Raw genomic sequence first — 12,269 nt, forward strand, 5'->3', positions numbered from 1 at the left:
GTCCGCCAGGCGCTGCAAGGCCACGCCCCCGAGTGGGCCCCGCCCCTGCGGCGCCGCGGGGTCCTAGTGCGAGCGGGCGGGTGCTGGTGCCCGTGGGGGGGTCACGGCGCGGTGCTGCCGTGTTTCCCCGTGGCCCTGCGCCGGCCGCACCGGGCTGCCCACGCCTGGCCGCCGCCAGCCCCACCCGGCCCCACCCGGCCCTTCCTCGGAGGGACGAAGGCGGCAGCAGCCCCGGCTCCCCTCGCCCCTCCGCCGCGGAGCTCCCCGATGCGCTCCCGGAATCTCCCGAGTCGCTCGTTCCCCGCCGCGGTGGCCACCCAGCAGATCTGGGGGTGGCCAAGGCCCCCGTGAGGAGCGGGGTGCCGGTGCTGTCCCCGGGGCGGGCCCGGGGAGGTCCCGGTACGGGCCCGGGGTGGTCCGTGGGCGGCGCTTCCAGAACCAGTTTCTGTTTCTCGGCTCGGCAATCCTCTTACCAAGAAGTGCGGGAGCCGCCCTCCCGGAGCATCCCCGGAGCATCCCCGGTACAATTCCCGGAGCCCTCCCGGAGCATCCCCGGTGCCTTTCCCGGAGCATCCCTGGTACAACTCCCGGCGCCCCCCCGGAGCATCCCCGGTGCCTTTCCCGTACCGCGCCCCCCTCCCAGTTCCCGTCCCAGCCCTGTCAGGCCATCCCCGGTGCCGGTGGCAGCCCGCACCCCGCCGTGGGGTGGCCGTGCCCGGGACAGCTGAGCGGGACCAACCCCACTCCCTGCACCCTCCCCTCGGCTGGGGCCCCGCGTCCCCGTCCCCGCGTGGGTCCATGCGACGCCACGTCCCCCCGTCCCGCCGGGGCCTCTCCCCGCCCCGCGCCCAGCCCCGGAGCCCGAAGCGGTGGCGGTCGCTGAGCCCCGAGGGCGACTGGGACGCCCCGTACGAGGGCCCCGAGTCGGGGCGCAGCGAGGACCCCCCCGACCTCCTGGGCAGGCTGGAGCGGCTCTGCGACAGCAGCCCCCGGCAGCTCCAGCCCTTCCTGCGGCACCACACGCTGGAGCTGGGCCGGCTACTGGCCCGCGGGGACCTGAGCCCGGCCCAGGTTTACGTGCTGCTGCGGGCCCTTGGGGCCACCCTGGAGCAGAGGGGACAGAGAGAGCCCTCCACGCCCCTCCTGACCCTGCTGCTGACCCGGGACTTCATCCTGGGGGACCTGCTGAGGTTCATCACCGAGCTGGACACCTTCCAGTGCCGGGAGGGCCAAGTGTCCCAGGAGGTGGTGGGGGACACGGTGGCCACCCTCCATCGCCTGCTGACCGCCTGCCCCGGCCACGTCCAGACGCTGCTCTGCTACCCCATCGACCTCCTCTTCTGCACCGTGCAGCGGCTCCAGGCCCGCGGCTTCCAGTTCTGCTGGCTCACCCAGCAGCGCCTACACGACGCCAGGCGCCGGGTGGACGCAGCTTTTCCCCACCGCCACCGCCCCGCCGGCGCCTGGCAGGATGATTTCCGCAAGGTGCCGGTGATCCCCGCGCCCGAGGAGCTCTTTGGGGAAGCGGGGGGCCGGCTGCGCCCCAACCTGCGGCACGGGCCGCACGAGAGCGCCGCAGCCTACCTGGACCTGCACTTCCGACTGCTGCGGGAGGATTTCCTCAAGCCGCTGCGGGACGGCATCGCCGCCGCCGTCTCCCTCAGTGGCCCCAATGGCGACAGGGCGGCGCTCAGCCTCTACCGGGGGGTCCAGCTCCACACTGTGGCCGCCACGCCGGCCGGCCCCATCTACCTGGCCCGTTTCCCGCCCCGCACCGGCCCGGCCGCCGCCGAGTGCCTAAAGAGCGGCTCCCTCACCTGCCTCCTCTCCGAGGACTGCAGCCACGTGCTCTTCGGGGTGGTGGCCGGTGTGCAGAAGCAGAGGGTGGCCCACCGGGACCATGTGTGGCTCCACATCCAGACTTATGGCCACCAGCAGCTCCTCGCCCACCTGGGGAGAACCAGCTTCACCATGGTGGAGTCCCCGGCCTTCTTCGAGGCGTACCGGCACGTGCTGGAGGGGCTGCAGGAGCTGAGCCCCGCCACCGTGCCCTTCGGCCGCTACCTGGTGCACTGCAAGACTTCCGTCCGCCGCCCCGCGCACCTCGGCGCCGATAAGCTCTTCAGCCTCGTGCCGCTGCTGCCGGATGGCGTGAAAAAGGTGGGTCATGGCGCGGCAGCGCGGGGCTTGCGGGACCCTGCTCCCCGCAGCTGGCAGAGCCCGGCCAGGGTGTGACGCCACGGGTGCCCCATCCCTGCTCTCGGTTTCAGGGGAAGGAGCCGGCGGTGGATCTCTCCGCCGTCAGCCTGGAGGACCCGGAGATCTGGTCCCCCAAAACTTTCCCCCACTTGGACGAGTCTCAGCTCGCAGCCATCCGGCTGGCACTGAGCAGGGAGTTCGTGCTCATCCAGGGCCCCCCCGGCACGGGTAGGTGTCGGCACCAGCACGCCAGTGCTGCCCCCCCACCCCTCACTGTCCCTGCTGGGGGTCTGTGGGGGCAGAGTGGGGCTTTCCCTGCCCCCAGCGCACGCTGGCACTTTCCTCCCCAGGCAAAACCTTCATCGGACTCAAGATCACTGAGCTGCTGCTGCAGAACCAGGGTGGGGACGCGTGGGGGGAGCAGCCACCCCTGCTGGTGGTGTGTTACACCAACCACGCCCTCGACCAGTTCATGGAAGGTGCTGATACCAGTCCCAGTCCCTGTCCCCTCCCCGCAGACCCCTTGTGCCCGACGGGGGCTGTGCCAGCAGCGTGCCCACCCCATCGGCAGCACAATGCTCATGGGTGCCATCACCGTTGCCCATCACATCCCGGCTCCAGCCGGCTGGGGCCAGGCTCCCCGGGGGCACGCACTGGCCCACAGGCAGGCACAGGCTGGCAGGGCAGTCGGGGGGCAGGTTGGGTATGGCCATGGGGTTGGGGGGCAAGTTGGGCATGGCCATGGGGTTGGGGGGCAGACTGGGCATGGCCATGGGGTCATTGGGCAAGTTGGGCATGGCCATGGGGTTGGGGGCAGGTTGGCCATGGCTGTGGGGTCATTGGACATGGTCATGGAGTCACTGGGCATGTTGACCATGGCCATGGGGTCAGTGGCTATGTTGGGCACGGCCATGGGGTCATCAGGGAGGTTGGGCATGGCCATAGGGTTGGGGGCAAGTTGGGCATGGTCATGGAGTCATTTGGCATGTTGACTATGGCCATGGGGTCATTGGGCAAGTTGGGCATGGCCATGGGGTTGTTGGGCATGGCCATCTTGGGTCGGTGGCCATCTTGGGTATGGCCGGGGGGTTGGTGGCCATGTTGGTCATGGCGGGGGGGGGGTTGGTGGCCATGTTTGGCATGGCCAGGGGGGTTGGCGCTCCAACTGCCAGCCTGCCCCTCTCCTCTGCCAGGCATCCTGCAGTTCCAGCCCTCTCGGGTCGTGCGCATCGGGGGAAAATGCCGCAGCGAGAAGGTGATGGGCTGCTCCTTGCCGCTGCTCCGGCAACGGGAGCTCTACGGGCTGGTGGGGGCCAGCAGCCGCCGGCAGCACGCACGGGTACGGGACCGGGGCCCTCTCCCCCCCCCTCCCCTTCTCCACACCCTGTGCCCACCCAGCAGTTCGCTGGCCACAGGGGTTTGTCGTGGCCCGCTCTGGCCTCAGCCCAGCGGCTCTTGGCCCCCCCTCAGCTGCGAAGCGCCTTGCGGGAGCAGGAGCGGAGCATCGCCGTCTGCACCGAGGTGCTGGGGCTGCTGCGCCGCGGCATCCTCAGTGCCAGCGAGCTGCAGGACCAGATTGGGAAGGACAACCTGCTCTTTAAGGTGGGGGCGGTCGACGCAGCCCTGCCAGGGGGCTCAGGGGGGGGCTGGGGGCGAGCTCAGCCCCCCCACCTTGTCCCTGTCCTCCCCGAAGGGTGCCGTGCATCTGGACATGCTGCAGTGGCTGGAGGTGCAGCTCCCAGAGGATGGGAGCCCGCGGCGAGGCCGGGACCACACCGCAGGTGACTCTTGTTGCCACTTTCAGCCCCAGCTAGACTCACGGGGGGGGGGGGGGGGGGGGGGCGGGCCACGGGGGCCCACCCCGACTTGCATTGGGCACAGCAGGGCCACCAGGAGCGACCCAGCAGGAGTGGGACCCCCCCGCCCCAGGCAGGGGTGGGGGGCAGCCGCCCAGGGGACAGAGGAGGAGGAGGGGTGTCCCGGTCACAGCGATGCCCCGGGGGGTGCTGGGAGGGGGGGGGGTGACACCACAGCCAGCTGCCACCTCTCTGCCCCCAGGCATGGAGCAAGGGGCCAGCAGGGGCTGTGGGGGCCCCGGGGTGGACGAGAGCTGGGAGCCGCTGCGCCGGGACGAGCGGTGCCTGGACGAGGAGGAGGAGTGGGACCTGGCGGAGGCCGAGAGGAGACAAGCCCGGGAGAAGTTCGCCTACATCATCCCTGAGGAGGAGGAGGGGTACGGCCCGGGGACCGTGGGGATGCGCTGGGGCTCACTGGGGGAGGGGGGGGCCCGACGGTTACGTCCATCTGTCCGTCCCCAGCCCGCTGGACACCCAGCTGGCCCGCTGGCTACAAGACACCGACGCCATGACCGACGGGGAGATCGGCCACCTGAGGAGCCTCTGGCAGCTCCGGCTCAGCGACCGCTGGCGGCTCTACAGGTCTCACCGCCCCGTCCCCCGCCACAGCGGGTCCCTGGGGGGGGGTCCCCATCCCTGGGGCTGTCCCCCGCCGTGACCCCCATCCCGCACCGGCGGCAGGCGGTGGCTGGACGCTTACAGCGCGGCACTGGAGGAGGTGCTGGCGAGGCGGCTGGAGGAGTATGAGCAGAGCGCGGCCCAGCTGGCCCAGCACCAGCTCCAGGAGGACCTGTGGATCCTCCGGCAGAGCCGCGTCATTGGGATGACGACCACGGGTGAGAGAGATGCCGTGCCGGGGCCGGGCTTGGGTTCCTGTGGCCGTGCCAGTATCGGTGCCAGTGCAATTTCTGGTGCCGGTGCTGCTTCCAGTGGCGGTGTTGGTGCCAACGCAGTATTGGTGCTGGTGGTGGTGGTGGTGCTGGTGCCAGTGCTGGTGCCGGTGCTGGTGGTGCCGGTGTTGGTGGTGCCGGTGGTGCCGGTGCCGGTGCTGGTGGTGGTGCCGGTGCCAGTGCCTGCCCCCAAAGGCGTGGTGGGAGGCGGGCGAGGACCCCAGGGCGGAGGAACTGGGGGTGCTGGGTGGACCCTGCCGGGGTGCCGGCTCCTTCACCCGGCTCGTGGTGGCTCGTTCACCCATCTCATGGTGGCCCCAGGGGCTGCCAAGTACCGCAAGCTGCTGCAGAGGGTCCAGCCACAGACGGTGATCGTGGAAGAGGCCGCGGAGATCCTGGAGGCGCACGTCCTGACCTGCCTCACCGCCTCCTGCAAGCACCTCATCCTCATCGGGGACCACCAGCAGGTACGGCACCCTGCCCCCCCCGCCCCGGTGACCATCGGCACAGCTCGGTGAGCCACCGCTGCTCCCTCTGCAGCTGAGGCCCAAACCAGCCGATTACACCCTGGAGAAGAAATATCACCTCGGCATCTCCCTCTTTGAGCGGATGATCAACAACGAGATCCCCCACGTGCAGCTGCTGTGCCAGGTGAGCCAGACCCCCCCCCCACCGGCGCAGGCACCGCCGCCCCCCCCCCCCAGGGGGCTGCCGCCGTGGCTCGAGCGCTCCGCCGTGTCCCTGGCAGCACCGCATGCGCCCCGAGATCTCCCAGCTGCTCGTCCCCTTCTTCTACGAGGCGCTGAGGGACCACCCGGCTGTCAGCGGCTACGAAAGGATCAAGGTGGGGGGGGAAAGAACCAGGGTAGGGCGGGCGCAAGGACGGAGACGGTCCCCTGACCGTGTCCCTCCCCGCCCCGGGCAGGGCGTCGAGAGCAGCGTCTTCTTCATCCAGCACGCGGGGGCTGAGAACCTCGGCGGCCACGCCGGCAGCTACAGCAACCGCTCGGAGGCCGCCTTCCTGGTCCACCTCTGCAAGTACCTGCTGGAGCAGGGCTATGAGAAGGGGCAGCTCACCGTCCTGACGCCCTACAGTAGCCAAGTGGCCACCATCCGGCAGCTGCTGGCCAGGAGGGACATGGCCGAGGTGGCCGTCTGCACTGTGGACGACTTCCAAGGGGAGGAGAGCGACATCGTCCTGCTCTCACTGGTGCGGAGCAACCCGGAGGGGCGGATCGGCTTCCTCAAGGACCGGCACCGCGTCTGCGTGGCTTTTTCCCGCGCCAGGAAAGGCTTCTTCTGCGTCGGCGACCTGGAGGGCATCGCGCGAGGTGCCGGCGGTCAGCTCTGGGCCGAGATCCTGGTCGCCCTAAAGAGCAAGGGCCTGGTGGGGGACGGGCTGGTGCTGACCTGTCAAAACCATCCCGAGGTGACGGTGACGGTGCGGGACGTCTCCGACTTCAGGCAAAGCCCCGAGGGCGGCTGCACGCGGCGGTGCCAGACGCCGCTGCCCTGCGGCCACCCCTGCCCGCGCCGCTGCCACCCGCGCGACCGCGAGCACCGGCAGGTACGCTGCTGCCTGCCCTGCGCCCGGCCGCCCTGCCCGCACGGCCACCCCTGCCCCAGGCTCTGCTGGGAGGAGTGCGGCCCATGCCTCAGGAAGGTGGAGAAGGTCCTGCCCCGCTGCGGTCACCGGCAGCGCCTGCCGTGCCACATGCCGGTAGAGCGGTGGCGCTGCCAGGAGCCCTGCCTGCGGCCCTTCGCCTGCGGCCATCTCTGCCCGCGGTGCTGCGGGGACGACTGCAGCCGCGACAGCTGTGGTCTGAGCAGCTGCCGTGGGGACAACCACGATGGGGACAACCATGACGGGGATGACCACAGTGAGGACGACCACGGTGGGGACAACCGCGATGGGGATGACCGTGATGGGGACGACCACGGCGAGGACAACCACAGCGGGGGTGACCACAGCGAGGACAACAGCAGTGAGGCGGTGGCGCACCCAGCAGGAGCTGCCGGCACCCAGCCAGGAGAGCAGCCAGCAGAGCCCAGTGTGAGGCCGCCCCTGTAGCCGGTGCCACTGCTGGTGGGGGGCCCGATCGCTTGCCAGCTGGGGGAGGGCAACCTCCGGGTCCGTTGCTGCTGCTGGGGGGGGTCCGTCCAGGCAGGAGCTGGGGGCTGCGGCGCTGCCGGCATGGTGCTGCCCACAGTCCAGCTCCCCAGCTGTGCCGGGAGCCGTGGCCTCCCCAGCACCTCCCCAGCTCCATCCCAGCACCTCCACGAGTCCCAGTTGATCCCAGATGGGCCCATTGTGATTCCCAGCTCGATCCCAGCTGGTCCCACGGTGACAGCCCACAGCAACCCCCAACTTAATCCCGACTGCACCCACGGCAAGTCCTGGCTCGATCCCAGCTGCGACCTCGGTGATTCCCAACAAGATCCTGGCCAGACCCTCAGCAATTTCCAACTTGATCCTGGCTGGAGCCGTGGTGACACCCGGAACACCCCCACGTGCCCCGGTGCCTTTGGCAGCTGCCATTGCCACCCGGCCCTGCCAGCCTTGGGGTCGGGCTCTTCCCTTCGCTGGAGCCAAGGTGCCAGCAGGTGCCGCATGGGTGACACCACAGGGAGGGACAAAACCTCCTCCCCCCCACCCCCCCCCGGGTGGTTCAGCCTTGCGGGGGTTTGGCTGGATGTGGCTCTCCAGGCTGCGGTGGCACAACCGGTGACCCCGCTACCCCCCCGTACCCCACTTTCACCCCTGCTTTGCTTCACTAAGTAATTAAAGCCCGACCAAAGCCACCCTAATTTCTGCCGCCCGTCCATCCTTGCACCTCAGCGTCCGCACTTCTCCTGGCGGTTGCCTTTGGTTGTCCCCACCAAGCCCGGCCCCCCCGGGAGCGGGTGGTCCCGGGGGTGCCAGCAGCTCCGGAGCCAATCAGGCGCCATACCCAGGGAGGAGAAGACTTTCCCCGTGGGGATGGGCAGCTCCCACGCTGGGAAAAAAACCTTCGTGTGCTCGGGGCGAGCAGGTTACGGGGGCTCCCAGCACAGGCGATGCGCCCGGGGGGATCCCGGCTGCCGTCGGTGACACTTTTCTCTGGGAGCGTGGAAGCAGCAGCAGCAGAAGGTGCCTGGACGTGGCCAGAGCCGGTTGGGTGGAGTTTGTGCATCCAGACGCTGCGGGGAAATTCCAGGCGCCGCGGCCAAACCCCCTTCCCGCAGCTCGTGGGGCGAAACCGCAAACGCCGGTTGTGAAGGACGGCACTCGGGGCTGGCGGGGGGCTCCTGCAGCAGCCGGAGGCATAAAGGGACGATGCTCATCGCTGGGCGACAAAGCGAATAAAGAGCCCACACCAGCCCTTTTTGACGGAAAACACTGCAATTGGGCTCGTTTTCCCAGGTGAAAGGAGACGTGCCGGTGTGATCCACACCGGGCCGGCCGGTGGCTGCATCCCCCAGCTGCGGCTCCCTGGGGAAATCCCAGACAACGGCGCTGGCGGCTCGAGAACAGGTTTATGGTGCGTTAAGGCCGTGGGTGTAAGGACAATTTTGGAAGGTAAATGGATAATAGAGGTCAAGGAGGTCGGTTCTTCCTCCGAGCAGGCACGGAAGCAACATTCGGGTCAGGGGCTTCACGTGCTGGGCTTTAGGAGAGAAAATTCAGTGTAGGGGAAGTAGACCTGGATGCATCACGCTAAAATACCAATTTTTTAAAAAATTTACAAGCCTGAAACACTTATAACAGTTGTATAATTCCTAAAATCCCACCCAGTTTTGCGGAGCGGGGGATTCTCTGCAGCACGTTGGAGCGAGGGCAGGCGTCGAGAGGCTGCAGCACCGCGGGAGGCGCTTCCGAGGTGAGAAATCCAGTGGATGTATTGGCAGATACAACGCAGAGGGGGAAAAATAGGCAGAATTTGCTGAATAAAGCTGCTTCAGCAAGAAGGGGCTGAGAGCGCAGCCCGGCCCCTGGCAGTCTGGAAAAATAGGTTCTAGAAACTCATTAATAAATAAGTCAAAGAAACCTCAACTCCACGGCTGCCCAAGGCACGGCTCGAAGTTCCAGGGTCTGAAAAATAAATGAATCAAGACTTCAAAATTGAACACAATCCCCCCTCCAATACTGTGGTGCTGTGCACGGAAACTTCAGGCAGAAGGAAAAACAAACTGAAAAGGGGAAACCTGTGACATCCCAAAGCGTTTGTGCCGCTTCAAGCCTGCGCTGGGGCGAGGAGCGGCCAAGAAACCCAAACCAAACATGGGGGGGTTTGGGGGGTCCCTGGGAACAGCCCCTCGGCACTGGGGGGTCCCGCTGGCAGCGCAGGGCTGTGGAAAATGCTGCTGCAGGGGCGGGGGGAGGTGACATCTCAGTCATCTCATGCACCTGGGGGTGGCTTTTCCTCTTAATTTTATTTTTAAATAAAAATAATAATAACTTTTAATATAATTAAAAATTTAAAATATAATTTTAAATAATAATTCTTAATTTTTTTCTTCTTCTCCCCCCCCCCCCCCAGCCAGCCCCCAGGCTGCAGCCACAGCACCCCCGTTTAGGCCGAGCTCTCAGGACAAACTTTAGGAGGGCTCAACCGCTCCCGGGCAGACGCAGCCCCCGGGGAGGACTCGGGGCGGAGGGAGTTTGGGGGGGACCGTCTCCCGGGACAGGGGCGGCATGTGGAGCGGGGGGAGAAGGCAGAAGAGTGTTTCCCCCCCCGCCTTGGAGGAAGGAGCGGCGGGACCGACTGCACCCCCCGTCCCCTGCGCTTCGGGGGGAGGAGGTTGAGATACCGGGAACAAAACTGAGCTCAGGAGGAAGGGAGGGGTGGGGGCAGGTGGGTCAGGACACGGCAACGCTTCTCACCGTCCGTCCTGTCTGCCAAGGGCTGGTATTGGTGGTGGTTGGAATTAAAATAACGGCCTTTTTCTCCCACTACGGAGCCTGCCTTTTGCCCGTGACCGTTAACGGGTGAGCGGCCCCTCCCCGTCCTTATCTCCACTCCTGAGCCTTCGGGGGGGGTTTTCTACTCCCCAGCGCTGGGGGGGAAGGGGGGAGCAAGCGGCTGCCCGGGGCTCCGTCAGTCTCTGGGATCACGCTCCAGCTGAGTGTCCCCACCCCATTCCAGGTCCCTCCCTCCGATAAAAACTTTGTTTTTCTGCCCTCGGGGACCCTCTGATTAAATCACCATTCCTGCCTTTTCCTCCTCAAAGATCTTTTAATTAAGCTGACTCTTTATAAACACTGACAGCGTTCATTTGCTCCCCCCCCCCCAGTTTAAAGGCCGTTCAGCCCTGCTGCACCGGCACCTTGGCTGACGCGTCCCCCCAACCCCGGGGTTCCACATTCGCCCCCGAAGTCAGGCGCTGCGTCCCCCTTGGCCCCGGCAGCAGCCGCACACCGACCCCAAACTGTCCCGGGGGCCCCAGCGTGTGCGCGACAGGTAATTGCAATTACACGGCCGCAATTAAGCATCTCCCTTTCTCCCCACGGGGCCTTTCCCGCAGGATTCCCCTTCAACCCCGGGCTTGCACAAAGCTTTTGACGCTGTCCCGCACGACCTCCTTGTCTCGAAATTGGTGGGGGGACCCGCGGTGGGCGAGGAAGGGGCCGGGTGGTCACACTCAGGGTTGGGGTCAACGGCTGAGAGAGTTGGGGGGGTTCAGCTGGAGCAAAGGTTCTGGGGAGACCTTAGAGCAGCCTCCCAGGATTGAAAGGGGCTACAGGAAAGGAGGGGGGGGGAACTCGTCATCAGGGGGGAGGGATAGGACGAGGGGGAACGGGTCTAAACTGACAGAGGGGAGATTTAGGTCAGATCTAAGGCAGAAATTCTTCCCTGTGAGGGGGGTGAGGCCCTGGCACAGGTTGCCCAGAGAAGCTGTGGCTGCCCCCTCCCTGGAAGGGTTCAAGGCCAGGTTGGACGGGGCTTTGGGCAACCTGGGCTAGTGGAAGGTGGTCCTGCCCGGGGCAGGGGGTGGCACTGGATGGGCTTTAAGGGCCCTCCCAACCCACACCAGTGATGATGATGATGATTCAATGAACCCACCAAGACGTGGCCAAGTGGCTGCTCTTGCCCCCTCCCCCGAAGCCCCCCCCCGTGCAGGGGCAGCTCCTGGCGCTGCTGCAGGGATGGCAGAAGGTGGCTCTGACCGTCCCTCCCCGGAGCCTCATGCCCAGGTCACACTCTGGGAGGGCGCGTGGTGCCGGAGCCCTAAAACCACCCCGGGGCTCAGACGACACAGCCCCAGCGCTTCCCAGCTGCTTTTCAGAAGGGGGGGAGGGGGCAGATGCCCCCAGGAGAAGCCCCCCACCCCCCGGGAGAAGTCTGCAGCCCCCAGGAGAAGCCCCCAGCCCACCAGGAGATACCCACCACCCCCAAGCCCCCCAGAAGCCTCCCAGCTCCTCAGGAGAAGCCCACCACTCCCCAGTCCCCCAGGAGAAGCCCCACCACCACTTAAGCCCTGGAGGAGAAGCCCCCCAGCCCCCTGGGAGACGCCCCCCAACTTGTGGAACCAGCAACCCAGCAGCGAGGTCCTGCCCCGCTCCCGGCTCCCACCCGTGTCTGGAGGAGTCATGGAACCATCTGAGGCTCCAGTTCCCCCTCCCACACCCCTCGGTGGAGGGGGGGACAGGCAGAGCTGCAGCCCCTGCCCTGGGACCACTGAGAGCCCCAGCACCCACCTCGCCGCCCATGCCCTGGGGCCCCTGAGTCCATCCCACTGCTGTGGGGGGTTTATCGGGTCCCCTTGACGGCGGCTTCCAAATGACTCCAGAAGCCACCTCGGCTCTTCCAAATGACTCCACGAGCTACCTTGGTCCCCCTAAATGACTCCAGGATCCACCTTGGTCCTTCCAAATGACTCCAAGAGCCACCTCGGCTCTTCCAAATGACACCAGGTGCCACCTCAGTCTTTCTAAATGACTCCAGGAGCCACCTCGGCTCTTCCAAACGGCCCAGGGAGCCGCCTCCCCTCCTCTCACGTGGAATTTGCACCACACAGTTGGTCACGGCTGCACTAGGAAGCTCCCGCACACCCTGAACCGCAGCCTGCGCCACGCAGCAGCGACCAATGTCAGTCTTCCCGCTGCGGCACAGCTCGTTAGCGTCCCCCTTTAACGAGAGCTTCCCCACCGCTCTCCCTCTCCACACAGGGTGAGCCAGAGCAACGGTCGCCTCGGATCCTCCCAGCGGGCTCAATCCCGCAGCAAATACGGACCAGCTGGGAGGAGAAAACTCACCAAGACGTTGTTTCATACCCAAAAAGTGCCGTTTGAGGATGGAGGTATCCAACAGCTGATGGCGCCGCTGGCTTCGCCACAGCCGGG

At 66.6% G+C, this 12,269-nt stretch overlaps 1 protein-coding gene and 1 long non-coding RNA gene across 3 annotated transcripts; one reads left to right on the forward strand and one right to left on the reverse strand.

Annotated features, from left to right (window-relative positions):
• Window positions 1-127: 127 nt before the first annotated feature.
• LOC141952301 (NFX1-type zinc finger-containing protein 1-like) lies at window positions 128-7,753 on the forward strand. Of its 2 annotated transcripts, XM_074889620.1 has the most exons (13): window positions 128-2,160; window positions 2,271-2,427; window positions 2,550-2,678; window positions 3,393-3,538; window positions 3,670-3,801; window positions 3,893-3,980; window positions 4,258-4,432; window positions 4,518-4,637; window positions 4,737-4,891; window positions 5,267-5,412; window positions 5,486-5,596; window positions 5,694-5,789; window positions 5,871-7,753. In XM_074889620.1, the coding sequence occupies exons 1-13, from the start codon at window positions 799-801 to the stop codon at window positions 7,014-7,016; spliced, it is 3,963 nt and encodes a 1,320-aa protein (XP_074745721.1). In that variant the 5' UTR covers window positions 128-798; the 3' UTR covers window positions 7,017-7,753. The 2 variants fall into 2 exon arrangements, with proteins under 2 accessions (XP_074745721.1, XP_074745728.1); XM_074889627.1 differs by lacking the exons at window positions 4,258-4,432; window positions 4,518-4,637; window positions 4,737-4,891.
• Window positions 7,754-8,648: 895 nt separating this feature from the next.
• On the reverse strand, window positions 8,649-11,288 carry LOC141952319 (uncharacterized). Its single transcript, XR_012631605.1, has 2 exons — window positions 9,810-11,288; window positions 8,649-9,017 (listed from the first exon to the last, which is right to left on the reverse strand). It is a non-coding gene; the product is annotated as an uncharacterized LOC141952319 (long non-coding RNA).
• Window positions 11,289-12,269: the final 981 nt, after the last annotated feature.

This window comes from Strix uralensis, chromosome 1 (genome assembly GCF_047716275.1).
Source record: "Strix uralensis isolate ZFMK-TIS-50842 chromosome 1, bStrUra1, whole genome shotgun sequence".
NCBI lineage: Eukaryota > Metazoa > Chordata > Aves > Strigiformes > Strigidae > Strix > Strix uralensis.

Excerpts from the sequence above, each read along its gene's own strand:
- LOC141952301 (XM_074889620.1), top strand. The coding sequence starts at position 799 with ATGCGACGCCACGTCCCCCCGTCCCGCCGGGGCCTCTCCCCGCCCCGC. Across the intron at positions 2,679-3,392 it reads CCTCGACCAGTTCATGGAAG|GCATCCTGCAGTTCCAGCCC; the intron begins GTGCTGATACCA and ends CTCCTCTGCCAG. Across the intron at positions 4,892-5,266 it reads CATTGGGATGACGACCACGG|GGGCTGCCAAGTACCGCAAG; the intron begins GTGAGAGAGATG and ends TGGTGGCCCCAG.